Source organism: Phragmites australis, chromosome 11, assembly GCF_958298935.1.
Source record: "Phragmites australis chromosome 11, lpPhrAust1.1, whole genome shotgun sequence".
Classification (NCBI taxonomy): Eukaryota; Viridiplantae; Streptophyta; class Magnoliopsida; order Poales; family Poaceae; genus Phragmites; species Phragmites australis.
In genome coordinates this window covers 30,522,250-30,537,735 of record NC_084931.1, presented here as the reverse complement: position 1 = coordinate 30,537,735, position 15,486 = coordinate 30,522,250, and the positions used below count along the sequence as shown (strand labels likewise).

The 15,486-nt window shown below is 40.2% G+C and overlaps 2 protein-coding genes across 3 annotated transcripts; both read left to right on the top strand.

Moving 5' to 3' along the window:
* The first annotated feature begins 370 nt into the window (after positions 1 to 370).
* Positions 371 to 5,115, top strand: LOC133885383 (periodic tryptophan protein 2-like). 2 transcript variants are annotated; one of them, XR_009903221.1, is made up of 8 exons: positions 371 to 1,643; positions 2,293 to 2,544; positions 2,640 to 2,732; positions 2,902 to 3,273; positions 3,839 to 4,183; positions 4,275 to 4,502; positions 4,590 to 4,827; positions 4,909 to 5,115. XR_009903221.1 is itself a non-coding variant. In XM_062325094.1 (7 exons), the coding sequence occupies exons 1-7, from the start codon at positions 459 to 461 to the stop codon at positions 4,758 to 4,760; spliced, it is 2,646 nt and encodes an 881-aa protein (XP_062181078.1). In that variant the 5' UTR covers positions 371 to 458; the 3' UTR covers positions 4,761 to 5,115. The 2 variants fall into 2 exon arrangements, 1 of the variants encoding a protein (XP_062181078.1); XM_062325094.1 differs by having other exon boundaries at positions 4,590 to 5,115.
* Positions 5,116 to 6,758: 1,643 nt separating this feature from the next.
* On the top strand, positions 6,759 to 15,186 carry LOC133884677 (vesicle-fusing ATPase). The gene is made up of 21 exons (XM_062324185.1): positions 6,759 to 7,066; positions 8,534 to 8,629; positions 8,715 to 8,799; positions 8,883 to 8,933; positions 9,109 to 9,279; positions 9,393 to 9,547; positions 9,624 to 9,732; positions 10,409 to 10,508; positions 10,602 to 10,657; positions 11,414 to 11,479; positions 11,569 to 11,651; positions 11,967 to 12,100; positions 12,381 to 12,591; positions 13,219 to 13,350; positions 13,425 to 13,485; positions 13,568 to 13,627; positions 13,874 to 13,932; positions 14,032 to 14,119; positions 14,309 to 14,431; positions 14,655 to 14,720; positions 14,806 to 15,186. Exons 1-21 carry the CDS (start codon positions 6,897 to 6,899, stop codon positions 14,947 to 14,949), a joined length of 2,220 nt encoding a protein of 739 aa, XP_062180169.1. The 5' UTR covers positions 6,759 to 6,896; the 3' UTR covers positions 14,950 to 15,186.
* The last annotated feature ends 300 nt before the right edge of the window (positions 15,187 to 15,486 follow it).

The following is a 15,486-nucleotide window of genomic DNA, read 5'->3' as shown; positions in this document are numbered from 1 at the left end:
CATTTACTCCGTTCCGCATTAGATCATTCCACCCCACCGGCCATCACATTCATACCTATTTATTTCTCCGGCGAACATATTAAGGATCATCTCCCGATCGAATCTCTAAAAAGGGGTCCCTCAGGATCCCTGCGACAGGAGTTAACCCTCCGACACACACGGTGTGCCGAATATAGGTTTTTTGGCGTATGATGTACCGAAAATTTATTTTCAGTAAATATGCGCTAAATACAGATACTAAATTTGTAAATACGATAACATATTATCTATTTCGATAAATACACTTATATATATTATTTAAATTTTGGATTTTTATCTAAACCGGCCCACTCGGAGCTACCGAACGAAATCATTGGACCATCAAAAGTCAAAACCCACTAAAACCCTTTCGCCGTCGACGAGACCGCCTCCTCCCCGCAAACCCTAGCCTCCCACCTCGCTTCCCCTCCTCTCTCGCCATGAACTACCGCTTCCAGAACCTCCTCGGTGCGCCGTACCGCGGCGGGGACGCCGTCTTCGCGGGTGACTCCCCCGTCCTCCTCTCCGCGGTCGGCAACCGCGTCGCGTCCACCGACCTCGCTGCCTCCTCCTCCCTCACCCTCCCATTTGAGTCCTCCTCCAACGTCACCCGCCTCGCCGCCTCCCCCTCGGGTGACTTCCTCCTCGCCGCGGATGACCACGGCCGGGCGCTCTACGCAAACCTCAGCCGCCGTGCGGTCCTCCACCGCGTCTCCTTTAAGGGCGCGCCCTCCGCCGTCCGGTTCAGCCCCGACGGCGCGCTCATCGCCGTGGCCGTCGGAAAGGTTGTGCAGATCTGGCGGTCGCCGGGGTTCCGCAGGGAGTTCTTCCCCTTCCACCTCCTCCGCACCTTCCCGGGCTTCGCCGCCGGCGTGACAGCATTCGACTGGTCCCCGGACTCCGCATTCCTCCTCGCGTCCTGCAAGGACCTTACGGCCCGCCTCTTGCCCGTGACGAAGGGGTTGGGAGGGAAGCCATTCCTCTTCCTCGGCCACCGTGCGGCTGTCGCTGGCGCCTTCTTCGCCACAGATAAGAAGACGGGGAGAGTCAAGGGCGTTTATACAGTCTCCAAGGATGGAGCTATCTTCACATGGAATTTGGTGGAAGGAAATGAAGAAAATGATACTTCACCTCCACCGTCACCAGGGACGCCAGAGCAGGAATCACAACAGAATGATGCTCAGGAATCGGATGGTGGGAGCAGGAAAAGGAAGAGTTTGGGAGAATCGAACACTAATCCACTGCATTTGGCAAGGTGGGAGCTGCAGGAAAAGCACTTCTTCATGCAGTCGCCGGCTAAGTTAACAGCATGTGATTATCACCGGGAGCTCGACATGGTGGTGGTTGGATTCTCTAACGGAGTATTTGGGCTGTATCAGATGCCAGATTTTGTGTGCCTTCACTTGCTGTCAATATCAAGGGAGAAGATCACCACTGCAATTTTCAACAGTTTGGGGAATTGGCTCGTTTTTGGATGCGCCAAACTTGGGCAGTTGCTGGTGTGGGAGTGGCGGTCGGAGAGCTACATTTTGAAGCAGCAGGGGCACTACTTCGATGTGAACTGCGTCGCATACTCACCAGACTCTCAGTTATTGGCCACTGGAGCGGATGATAACAAAGTCAAGGTGCGTGCTAAGCAATAACATTTACAAATTCTGTAATGCTCTGCACTTCTTTTTTGCTACTTGCAATCTCTATTATGTCCCACACTTTTGGTTTGAGAATGTAGTATGACATTACACATCCATTGTTGAGATGCACTCCTTTTTGCTTGAGCCAATGGAAATTACTTGTCGCGTCCGAGAACCTTTGACTGATCATACGAGCAAGTGCTTTATATATAATCCTGAGAAACTTTGCTTTACAATGTAAAAAAAAACAAATCTCGACTAGGGGGAGAGACGTCCACCCTAGCATTAATATGTAGAAGGTGAGAATCGAACCCTGGTTGGCTTGGTGACAACTACCTCCACTAGCCAATGTATCAGCAAGATTCTCGTTGCTTTATAATGTAGCCCAAGAAACTCTTACTAAGTGCATTCAGATGAAGAAATTGATTTACCAACTTTATCCGAGTGAATGTTCTTAGAAAACTATTAATCTGCCTCATTGAGCTACTATTTACACAAGCTTATTTGTTCAAACTGAAGAGTAATGCCTACTACGAACTATCTGTTTATGGGAAGAAAAATATTTTTCTATCAATTAAAAACCTATTTAGTTAGTATGAGTGTCATGCACAGCAAGTTTGATAATGTAACTGATGTGCTGCAGGTCTGGACAGTTTCTTCTGGGTTCTGCTTCATTACATTTTCAGAGCATACAAACGCTGTTACTGCAGTTCATTTTATGGCCAATAACCATTCTCTTCTAAGTGCCTCCCTTGACGGGACTATACGAGCGTGGGATTTGTTCCGCTATCGCAACTTCAGAACATTTACAACCCCTTCACCTAGACAGTTTGTTTCGTTAACTGCAGACCAGAGTGGAGAAGTAATATGTGCTGGAACACTTGATTCATTTGAGGTGTGTGTATGCAGCAACCTTTTCTTCCCCCACAATTTTAATGTGGCTCATGCCTCACTTCAAGTTTCCTTGACAACCAAAACATTTTCATGCAGATATATGTTTGGTCAATGAAAACTGGTCGATTGTTGGATGTACTCAATGGCCATGAAGGACCAGTCCATGGTCTAATGTTTTCACCGATCAATGTAAGAGATCATGCTTTGCTGTGTTTTGTTTCATTTTCTGGCTTTTAGAGCTACAACTAGTTACAAACAAGGCACTACTTTATGACTCCGTGAAAGAACATTTTGATCCATTTACAGTATTTTCTGTTCTGTAAATCCACCAAAACAATAACTAGGTTCTGTTTGGTAGGCTATTTTGGCTTCATCATCATGGGACAAAACTGTTCGCCTTTGGGATGTATTTGAGAGCAAGGGTGCAGTGGAAACTTTTCAACATTCACATGATGTTCTTACTTTGGCTTATCGTCCTGATGGAAGACAGATAGCATGCAGTACATTAGATGGCCTAATCCATTTTTGGGATCCATTTGATGGCTTGTTGATGTATACAATTGAGGGCCGAAGGGATATTTCTGGGGGGCGCCTCATGACCGATAGGAGATCTGCAGCTAATGCAAGTATAGGGAAGTACTTCACGACATTATGCTATTCTGCTGATGGGAGCTATATTTTAGCTGGAGGAAACAGCAAATATATATGCATGTATGATGTTGGAGAACAGGTAAGAAAATCTTTCTTGTGATAATTGTAAGTTCGTATCATACTTCTCTTTTAAAATATATGGGTTCCTCCGGTTCTGGTTACGCATTTTACTTATCTAACAATCTTGTTGTTGGGTATTATCTATTACCAATTGCTACACGATGTTCTGTATCGGTGTATCTTGCATTAATATTTACTTGGTGGTGCATGAACTGTAAGACATTAATAACTAGTTAGCAACCCAAGTCTCAAGTCAATGTCTGAGCTTTGTCCATTCACTATGGTCACAACTAGATAACAGTTAACACATTTTAGGTAAAAAAACATACAACTGTGTGGTCTCATTGACATCATTAACTTTTGAGTATGTCTTTGTCTGCAATAATGCATGTAATCATTTATTGTTTTTGGAGAATATCCACAATATGACCGTGAAAACTACATTATTCACCATATGCCACTCATTTTTGAGGTTCACGTGTTAGTGAGACATCAGTTCCATATGGTCAATAATTCAATATACAAAGTTATGCAGTGGCATATAAGGAATCTCCCTTATTTTTATGTATTTGTTACATGAGCAGGTATTGTTGCGTAGATTCCAGATCACTCGCAATCTCTCATTGGATGGAGTTCTTGATTTTCTGAACTCAAAAAGGATGACAGATGCTGGTGCACTAGATCTCATCGATGATGAAGGTAGTGATGTTGAAGAAGGAATTGATCAACAAACAAGGGGGAACTTAGGGCTTGGTTTACCTGGGTCAATGGCAAATCGTGGAAGACCCATAGCTCGGACAAAATGTGTTAAATTTGCTCCAACTGGAAGATCTTTTGCTGCAGCGACCACTGATGGTGTTCTATTGTACTCAGTTGATGAATCATTTATTTTTGATCCAACAGACCTTGACATTGATGTTACACCCGAGGTACTTCGTGACCTTTCTTATTTACATATCGCTTTCTCAAAATTATACTGATCAATTCGCAACAATGTTTTTGTAATTGGTGTTTCTATAGAAAGTAGAGGAAGCTCTTGCAGAAAACCAACAACAGAGAGCACTTATACTTAGCCTCCGTTTAAATGAGGACTCCTTAATTAAGAAATGCATATTCGCTGTGGATCCATCCGATGTACAAGCTATTTGTTCGGCAATACCTTATAAGTATCTGCAAAGATTGATCGATGCATTTGCTGACCTTTTGGAAAGTTGTCCCCATCTGGAATTCATCCTCCTGTGGTCTCAGGTATCGTCTTCATTTTCCTCTCTCCCCTTGACGCAGATGTTTTGGTTAACATACCAAATTTATCTAGTTCTTTTATGTTTCTAACAGGAGCTATGTAAGGTTCATGGGCACTATATTCAACAGAACTCCAGAACTTTGCTTCCCGCTCTGAAATCGCTGCAGAAGTCTATAACAAGACTACATCAGGATTTGGCAGACACATGCTCTTCTAATGAGTACTTGTTGAAATATCTGTGCTCTGCTGGTACAAAGAATTAGGCTGTGTTGAGAAGTCATCTCCATTCCATAGAAGGTGGTTGTATGTGTTTGCAAACCTGGACATGACGTGAGCACTGAGCACACAGCTGAGGTTCATCTGTTAACCCTTTTGCACTGGATGTGAATTCTTGCTTAATGACGTGGTCAGTGGCTGTTGTGCTCCAGGTACTGAAGCAACAAGATTGTTTCTCAGGCTGAAGTTGAGGTGAGCCCGGCAGGACTTCTGGATAGTTGGTGCCTTTTGACGTAATTTTTCGTCGTTGTATCAGGAATGACATGTCCATCCCCAATTAAAAGAAATGTTACCCAATTTTGTTAGAAACGATATCCTTAGAAACAAAATTGTTTGAAACGAGATTTGAAGTGTTTTAGTTGCTAGTTGCTTGGGTCTCAAAACCATGGTTCAAAAAACCGATGGTAACCGCTCAAAAATCGCAATAACCGATCTTCTTGGTCCGGTCCGGTTTCAGAAACCGATCGGTAACCGAATTTGAATTAAAAAAATTAATTTTTTTTTAAAAAAACTAGACACAATTTTGAAACCTTCTGTGAATTTTTTTTTCAAAAATAATGTCGTTCATATTCTATAAGGAGGAAGTTTAAAAAAATGAAAAAATTAAAACGGACGGTTTAGTTATTAACTCATGTTAAAGGAAAAATTTAGTATGCAAATACATATTTTTCTCGTGTAAAACGTATTTTAAGAGAATCTTTAAAATTGATTTCGTTTTATTTGGAGTTTTATTAATTTCTCTATGATTTTTACATAGTTTACAAGTATAAAATGAATATGTTAAGAAACAACATTGTAATTAACTTTTTTATGTATACTATTATTTTTTCTATGTAAATCATAGTATAAATAAGCTAATGAAAGTGATTTTACTAATTTTTAGATGTGATGGTTCAGTTATGAATTAATCTAGTTGTAACATATTTACATAATTATGCATGTTACAATAACTAATTCATGAGTTCATGTATTTTTAAAAGACATAGTATCATGTAAGAAATTTAACAAAATTAGTTTCATGATTTTTAGATTAGCAAAGAATAAACTATGTATTTAACTTGGTTTAATAAATACAATTTCTCACATAAAATTTTAAACTTTTTTATGAGTATGAATACTTCTATTATGTAAATCATGTTACAAGAAAACCAACAAAATTTGTTTCACTTGATTTGAAGCTCAGATGAATTAGTTATTGATTTTACAAGATTGAGATAATTTTTGAGTTTTTTTAACTTCACTGAAAATCGATAAAACCGCTCGATAAATCGAGAAAACCGAGCGGTTACCGATAATGCGAAAAATTCAAGAAAACTGCTCGATAAATCATAAAAATCGCTCGGTAATCGATCCAAACCGACCGGTAACCGGTCCAAACCGAACGGTTAAAATCGCGATTTTTTTTCTTCTAAATTTCAAATTTTCTCTAATGAATTTTGTCTGAATTTTTTTAATTTTTAACCGGTTACCACGGTAACCGTGAATTTTCAGTTACCGCCTGAGCTCGGTAAAATGAACCTTGCTCAAAACTGGAACCTGATATTGGTCATGCATTGAAACTAATGTTGACGATCATCTATGTTATGTCCGCCAGTGTAACACGTTTCTGCTGTGACATTGTTATCGGCTGACGTGTTGCATATGCTCGCGAGGCCTGTGTGCCACATGGAATATTTAGTCTGTTTGGTTCAGCTTCTTGGCTCTGGAGGAGTTTTTTTTAGCTTGTAAGAGATGATATTTTGAAGGGTATTATATACATTATATATATTTCATCTATATCAAAAGCTAATTTAAAAGTAGTTTTTCTGTAAGCGATTTTTCTAACAGCAGTTTTTAGAAAAGGCAACAGGCCCTTGGCTGGTGGAATCAATGATAAACGGGCCAGTCTGGTAACATATTTGGGCACAATACAGTTAGGCCCATGGGCCCAGTGGTTTTTTATCTAACCGGGCCCAGAAACCATTCCTTCAGACCGAAGCGAGGGGGGCCACACGTCTGCAGGCTCAGAAGAACGCAACGCACCCGAAGTCGTCCTCTTCCCCTTTCGGCGAGAGCGCGACATCGCACGCCCCCGCGCGATCTCCCGCGAGCGAGATCTCGCTTCCCCCGCAGCAGCGCCGGCCATGGCAGGGAGGTACTACCAGGGTGGTGGCGGCGGCGCGTCCATGGAGGTGGTGAGCACGCCGAACCAGGAGCTGGCCCTCACCAACTGCGCCTACGTCTCCCCCGCCGACATCCGCCGCTTCCCCAACGCGCTCGCCCTCGTCGCCGACGCCTGGGTCTTCACCTTACGATATCCTTTTCTAGATGATCTCCTGATCGATCGTTTACTCACATCTTCATGAGATCTCCGTCGCTCGAGCGGTCGAGTCGGTCTGCGGCTTTGATCTGGTCTGCTAGCTTCCGTTCGAATCCTGGGGCCTAGGGAATCCCGCGTTTATGTTTCGGTTTCAGGATCATTTTTTAACTTTTGGATGATCTAGTGGTGATGAGTCGAAAATTTGATTATATTGAACTTTTTTGTCGATGCGAAATTTATTTCAGCATGGATGCCCGTTTGGCTTCTTATTGCTTAGAGTTGGCTCCGCTGTTCTAATTATGGTCCATTTAGATGAATGGGATGGATGAGATGTCGCTAAGCTTCTTGCATCCTCTGTGACAAGGGGGTGTCACAAAAGCTGAAAGGTAAGTTCTATAGGACGGTGATTTGACTTGTGATGTTGTATGGTGCCGAATGTTGGTTAACTAAAAGATGACATGTCCAACAGTTAAGTGTAGCAGAGATGTGTATGTTGTGATGGATTTATGGCCATATAGGAAAGGATTGGATTCGAAGTAATGATATACGTGATAGGATATGAGTAGCGTCAATTGAAGAAAAAGCTTATCCAACATCGGTTGAGATAGTTTGTACATATTTAACGGAGATTTCCAGAGTCACCTGTGCATAACAGGATACTGAGGCGCGTTGATAATGTGAAGAGAGACAGAGGTCAACCAAACCTAACATGAGAGAAGTCTAATGAATAAAATATCTCGAAAGAACTATCTATGAATAGAAGCGAGTGGAAGTTAGCAATCCACATGCCAAAAACATAACTTATGCATAAATCTCCTTGTACCGTTATTACTTTTATTTTTTACTATTATTAGTATATTTATTATCATTATTGTTTTCTCCTCATTTTTTAGTTGGATCTTGTGCGTTTCATCTTTAGCCTATCCCAACTTGTTTGGGACAAAGACTTTGTTGTTGTTGTTGTTAGATGAATGGACTTATAATCACGGGGCATTTTCGGAAGAAGGGGAGGGGGGTAAGTTGGAATGTTGGATTAATGATATATGTATTATCTATGATTTTGAGTTCAACATTGGTGACTGTTACCACAACTATTGCTCTGTGAAATGCCATTGGGGTGGGCTGGAGGAGCCTTGATGAGTGATGGATCGACTTGGAAATGAACTTTCATTTTTTATCATAGGCATAATTTGTCTAAGCACATCACACGTTAGTGCTATACTGTTATTATCATCCTAATGCTGTGTTTAACTGTAGTGCTCTGTGCTGGGCTCATCACAATGTGAATTTTGGATACTTTGGCCAAGAAATCTTTTTTTTTTCTTTTCAAAATAACATAACGTTCCTTCAACTTTAAGAACATTTGATGGCGGGATCATATGAATATGATGATATTGTGTGCTGCCTTCCTAGGGATTTCTACTTTTCTCTTTTCATGTGCGATCCTTAACTAATATCCACTGCCCATGATGCTGTTACTAGTGGACGCATTGCCTTGAATGCTATTCAGCGTCGGCAAGCAAGGGTTTCAGCTGGGGACTCCGTTACCGTTAGCAGGTAGGAAGTTCAACTATCCACTGAAATGAATGTTTTTTATGATGCTGTGTTGATTTACTGTTTGCTGTGATAATTTTTTGTCCAGTTTTGTCCCTCCTGATGATTTCAAGTTGGCATTGCTCACTTTAGAGCTAGAGTATGCCAAGGCAAGAGCCAACCGGAATGACGAGGTAAGCTATATTGGACTGTTATGGCTGGGATTTCATTAATGCTTGATCAGTGTGGTCTCATATGCATTATCTTGGTTTCTCAGCTAGATGCTGCTGTACTTGCCCAACAACTCCGGAAGAGGTTTCTTGATCAGGTATGGCACAATCAGTTAGCATAATTTCTGTGAGTGTTTTTTTTTCATTGGGATAGCTTTAATGTGCATGCTATTCATGAGTTGTCGCTTGCGCATTATTGGATTATGGATGGCTGTAGTTTTATTACTCTCTACTTGTGTGCCCAAAATGGTGATCCCTGCGGGTTGTGTACAGGTCATGACCTCGGGTCAAAGGGTGCCATTTGAATTTTATGGAACAAACTATGTATTCACCGTCAATCAAGCTTTGCTAGAGAACCAAGAGAGCTCCACGCCGTTGGACAGAGGATTCATGTCAAGTGATACATACATCATATTTGAGGCTGCTCCTAATTCAGGAATTAAGGTTATCTCAAACACCATCTATATTGTTGTTAGTTCTCCTTTTAATAGTGAATGTGACAGGAGCATTATCTATAGCTTGTAACATACCACTAAAAGCCTGTTATTATACTGTAGGTGATCAACCAAAAGGAAGCTGCTAGCAGCAAGCTTTTCAAGCATAAAGAGTTTAACCTGGAAAAATTGGGGATAGGTGGGTTAAGTGCTGAATTCACTGACATATTTCGTAGGGCCTTTGCTTCAAGAGTATTTCCTCCTCACGTTGTTAGCAAGTAAGTACGGTACCTGCTTCTCTATTTTTCTACTCTTAATAATGGATGGTCTTTTGCTAACAACAAAATACTGTAGATTGGGCATCAAACATGTAAAGGGTATATTGCTATATGGACCTCCTGGTACTGGCAAGACTCTTATGGCCCGTCAAATCGGAAAGTTGTTGAATGGAAAAGATCCCAAGGTATGATTTTTCTTATTGAGCATGGAGTATAAGTTTGCCATTTGTCATTTTGTATAACTGTTCATACAATGCCTGTTGACTCATTCATTTTTTATATGTATTTGAAGGACATTTTACTATATATGAATATTATATTTAAACTTGGGTTGATGAAGTTTGTCATCCCCAGTAGTGATAATAGATCAGAACTACACTTTTCAGGTCCTCTCAGTTTTGCTATTGACTTATTGTAAATAATAATTCAATGAAAAATTTGATAATAGATCAGAACTACATTTTTCAGGTCCTCTCAGTTTTGCTATTGACTTATTGTAAATAATAATTCAATGAAAAATTTGTTATCATAGTCCATATTGTGCTGATAGATTGTCATCTACTATTCATGATATACTTGTATGCAGCACTGGTAGCCAGTAGTCAGTACTTCATGATTTGTCAAAACTAACACCCCAATGCCAGAGGCAGAGCCAGAGCCAGAAAATGTAACTTGTAGGGTCAATTATATGTTAGCCATGTTGTCTGTCTACATATTAATAGATGTAAGAGGGTTTGTAAAAACCTGTGCGATCAATTGACTCCACAGATTCTACCTCCTTCCTCTACTGTATAATGCCAGATGCCCAGATGTTTGTCCATCAAGTATGTTACATGTCTAATACCTTTTTTCCAAGCATAGATTGTGAACGGACCTGAAGTTCTGAGCAAGTTTGTTGGAGAAACAGAAAAGAACGTGAGAGATTTGTTTGCTGATGCTGAAAATGAGCAGAGGACACAAGGTATGTTACCTCATCAAGAAAAGCCTCCCCATGTTACTGTGTGGAGTGAACCCTTTTCAACACTTCATTTTTTGTGCCTCCTTTCCAATACAGGTGATCAGAGTGACCTCCATGTTATCATATTTGATGAAATCGATGCTATCTGCAAGGTGGAATTCTGTTCCCTTCAATTCACATCATCATGTGTATTATACTATTATCATTTGGCTAGAGCTTTTGCAAAACGCCAGATCAAAGACTATCTTGCAACTATCACTGGATAGTACAGGGTTTCCTTACCAGTTTAGATTCCAATGGAGTCTCCGAGGGTACTATCATTTTTACTTTTTACCCCTTGTAATTGTTACATGAATTGTTCTCTAAAATGTGTTGCTAAGTGGGTAATCGTGTATTATATAAAAGGTCGTAGCAAAAGTTTTGATGGCATGGTTCTTTCTGGATAGCATTTGTTTACATGAACCGGCATGCTTGGATTGCAACATAAGGTTACATGTCTAAACTTCGGCAGCCACAATTTTAGTAATCAGTGCTTGGTTGCTGCCACAACTTCAGTCTGCCCCAATTGTTATAGACTGAAGGTTTTTTTTTTTTGCCAAACTTAGCCTAAGGTTAGGTGGCCAATTTTCTTGCCACAAAAGCGTGGCAAGACTAACCTTAGGCAAGGGTGTGGCAAAATTAGTTGTCAACCAAACGTGCCGACCTATGATATACGGATATCCCTTCATATTTTCTTCAGTTATACCTAACTCCGACATCAAGCTCTTTCATCCTTCTAGATTTTGTGTAGATTGCAATTTCGTTTATTGCATGTGCCACTGTACTGCATAATTTGATCACTTGTAGCATCATTCAATTTTATTTAAAACAATAGCCAAGGTCGCCTTAATGAAAATCTGATTGTGCAGTCTAGAGGATCTACCCGTGATGGTACAGGTGTTCACGATAGCATTGTAAATCAGCTCCTTACAAAGGTGTGTTTCCCAGAATTTGAAGTTTATACTTGTTTATGTTCTATTCGTTTATATAATACTGATTTCTGATCAAACTTTCTACCTTTTAGATAGATGGTGTTGAGGCGCTGAATAATGTGTTGCTTATTGGAATGACCAATCGTAAGGATTTGCTTGATGAAGCTTTATTGAGGTAAGTTCTGTTCCTCCTTGGATCATTTTGCTAGTTATTTGGTGAAGTCATCAGTTTAGTGGCCTCAAATGTGTCATACTGAAACAATTCAGTTGCCCAGATCTAGTAAATCTGTCTATAAATGAATTTAAACTAGATCCTGATAAACATATTAGACCAATGAATGTGTGCAGTACCACTTTTGCCATTCATTCAGCACCTTCCACCACTCCCTGGTTTTGATGTTGATTGCTTTAGGAACTGTGCACCTTAACTGTAGGTATTTTTGTTTTGCTGTTTGCATAAGTTCATTGCCCTTTGATGCATCTGTTGCAGGCCTGGACGATTGGAAGTTCACATTGAGATAAACCTGCCTGATGAAAATGGTCGTTTGCAAATCCTTCAAATTCATACAAATAAGATGAAAGAGAGTTCTTTCCTATCTCCGGATGTTAATCTTCAAGAGCTAGGTATGTCTTTTTTTGTGAATTGGTGTTATTTCAGGCATTGTATTCATTATAGCAAGGGTTTCCAATATTTTTCATAGCTTGGACTAGTTAGTTAGCTGAATCATGCTTGTGCTATTGTTGAATTTCTAATATTTGTGTTCTTCTTTTTGAAATATTTACTGTATTTAGCATCACCTTCTGTACATTAGCACTCAGTTTATCATTGGAAGTTTTTTATGTATTGAATGGATTGATGTTCGTCAAAACCATGTCCAAATGACATCTGATTTTCTGCATGAAGCTGCACGGACAAAGAACTACAGTGGAGCAGAGTTGGAAGGTGTTGTTAAAAGTGCTGTCTCGTTTGCTTTGAACCGGCAGATAACCATGGATGACCTCACTAAACCTTTGGATGAGGAAAGCATTAAGATTACTATGGATGATTTTGTGAATGCACTTCAAGAAATTATTCCTGCGTTTGGTGCTTCCACTGATAACCTCGAAAGATGCAGGTATGTGCTATAATATCTTGAACATTAATTTAGTAAAATGACATCTGCACATATGTCAAATGCAAGATGATCAGGTTCTTCTTACGGCATTACTAGGTTCAGCTATCGTTGCATACCATTTGTCTTCTCTCCATGTGTCCATCGGGTTTTCTTTCTGTATAGATTTGTTTCTTATACAGTATTCTATAAGCATGCTTTCACACACTTCTGTAACTAGCTGATGACATGCTCCTACTACTGACTAGTGCAACTCATAATTCATGGACCATGGTCGACATTGGCTGCAGGCCTGGCTCTTGTTTTTTGCAATCAACAAGCACTTCAGGTGTTGCCATGCCAAAGCTAGAATATCTGGCACGTCATGGATTTTTCTATCTATTAACTAGCTTAGTAGGGAGTTCTCTTTTTTTATTTGGCTGATATTTTTGAGGAATGTTATGTCATGCACAATTTAACTTGAAACGAACAGATCGCGTGTGGTAGCATTGTCGGCATATGGGATTTTCTTATTTTCAGATGCTCTTGGTGCATATCAGCATATATGTGTTTTTATCCCTATGTTTAATAGAATTTATATGTTGTTTGATGTTATATTTGACACATTCGTCTTTATGTGAAAATATGCAGGTTGCGTGGTATTGTTGACTGTGGCAAGGCACATAAGCACATTTACCAGAGAGCTATGCTTCTTGTGGAGCAGGTTAAAGTTAGCAAAGGTAGCCCACTTGTGACTTGCCTCTTGGAAGGTCCCGCTGGGAGGTACAGTCTCTAAAGCACATCTTTGTTGTCTTTGAATACTTTGCTGGAAACTCATTTCATGATAATTGCTTCAGTGGCAAATCGGCTATGGCAGCTACTGTTGGCATTGACAGTGATTTTGCATATGTCAAAATTGTAAGTTCCTTTATTTCCGGTTTCCTACATACTCTATAGCAAGGTATAGGACGGAATTTCTGAATTGTGCTTTTCACTATAGATATCGGCAGAAACAATGATTGGTTTCAGTGAGAGCAGCAAGTGCGCACAGATTTGCAAGGTTAGTGATGTTCTGCCTATAATGCATTAGTAGCCTTTTCTAGTTAGTTAATACGAGTATATGGAAGAATCTATTTGAAACTGTATCCTGTTTACTGTTCCTGTGTTCTTTTGTACCATTCCATTTTCCCTTTTCTTTTCCCTGTTCTTCACTGAAAAAGGTACTTGCTTTTCTAGTTATCTTGTCTTCTTTTTGTGTGCTTTCACATAATATATTGAGTTTGTGTGCCTTGTTGTTAAAATACAGGTTTTTGAGGATGCATATAAATCTCAGTTCAGCATCATAATTCTTGATGATATTGAAAGGTACTTAGCCCCCAGTTCTTAAAAAAACTTCGGTGACATGCAGCCTTCATACGTCCCATTTTGCTTCAAGTATTTTGGTACTCTTGTATAATCTTGTAGGTTACTGGAGTATGTAGCCATTGGACCACGTTTTTCAAACTCGATCTCACAGACTCTTCTGGTCCTCCTCAAGAGGGTTCCTCCTAAGGTTTGCATAATCACACTTCTTTAGTATTACCCTTGAGCACCATTCATGGTTATTGCTTCACTGCTTAAATGTCGAACTCAGACATTGATGCCAGACAATACCGGCTCTTCTTTTCCTTTTTATGAAAAGAAGGCCAAACCCCCTTTTCGTAACTATTTAATTTGACTTGCATATCTCTATGTTTTGCAGGGAAAAAACTTGCTTGTCATTGGAACAACAAGTGAGGTAGGATTTCTTGAATCCATTGGAATGTGTGACGTGTTCTCCGTGACCTACCATATCCCCAAACTGAAAAAGGAGGATGCCAAAAAGGTGAGAAAATACCATACCAGATTTGTTTCCTATTGAGTAGTTGAAATGCAACATACTGCCTTTGCGAGATATGGGGGCAATGTGGCAGGGATACTATGGAATGCAGTAGTACTGATTTATTGCTGCTCTCTGCATATTCCTTTGTTAAACATTTTATGGAATTTTGTGTTTAGGAAAAAATCTTAGGCATTTTGTTTGTTTACCTTATCTGGTCTCGCTGCAGGTGTTGCATCATCTTGATGTGTTTGATGAAGGAGATCTTGATGCGGCAGCAGAAGCACTGGACGATGTAATCTTTCTTTCTAGCATTCTTATTAGCTGTTCAGTCAGAAACCTTGAATAATGAAATCCTTATAATCCTTCTGATGGTGCAGATGCCAATCAAGAAATTGTACACACTTGTTGAGATGGCTGCACAGGGGCCAGCTGGAGGAAGCGCAGAAGCAATTTATGCCGGAGAGGAGAAAATAGATATCAACCATTTCTTTAGCATCTTGAGTGATATTATCCGTTATTAAGCATGCTTAGAGCCGAGTTGGACTGTAGGTGGAATAGGAAATTGTTTGCACCTTCTTTTACTTCATCGCCGCTTCTGTCATCTTCACACGGTAGAGTGATTTGATAAGTTGTGTTTCTTTTATGTGCCTATTAGTGCTTTTGCCAACGCGCTGATTGGTTCAGAGGCTACTTACACGATGTCGCATTTTTGTATTGTATGCTGATGTTTATACAGTTCTTTTGGATCCGTCTCCTCATATCTAGTTATCCACCACAAAACTGAATTTGATGCTCTTGCATTCTTTTTGTCTTGCTGTTTCTATTGTTTCAGCTCTTTCCTGTGTCAACGTCGATATGAACAATCTACTTCACAGTATTAGTCGTGTGGGTCTTCGAGGTTCCTAGTAATATGCAGCTTTCCAGGTTGATATGGTCATGATCTCTTAATTCTCTGTTCGCTTTTGGTGGCTAATTAGGCAATCACACACTGCAGCCATCATGGCAGCAATCCCTATGTGAATGGTCAAAAAGCTCAGCTACATTGACTCGTTTTGTTG

Bases quoted from the DNA above. Each gene is read 5' to 3' on its own strand.
- LOC133885383 (XM_062325094.1), top strand. From the start codon at position 459: ATGAACTACCGCTTCCAGAACCTCCTCGGTGCGCCGTACCGCGGCGGG. The intron at 1,644-2,292 runs GTGCGTGCTAAG...GATGTGCTGCAG, and splicing joins CGGATGATAACAAAGTCAAG to GTCTGGACAGTTTCTTCTGG. The intron at 2,545-2,639 runs GTGTGTGTATGC...ATTTTCATGCAG, and splicing joins GAACACTTGATTCATTTGAG to ATATATGTTTGGTCAATGAA.
- LOC133884677 (XM_062324185.1), top strand. From the start codon at position 6,897: ATGGCAGGGAGGTACTACCAGGGTGGTGGCGGCGGCGCGTCCATGGAG. The intron at 13,486-13,567 runs GTAAGTTCCTTT...TTTTCACTATAG, and splicing joins ATTTTGCATATGTCAAAATT to ATATCGGCAGAAACAATGAT. The intron at 14,432-14,654 runs GTGAGAAAATAC...GTCTCGCTGCAG, and splicing joins AAAAGGAGGATGCCAAAAAG to GTGTTGCATCATCTTGATGT.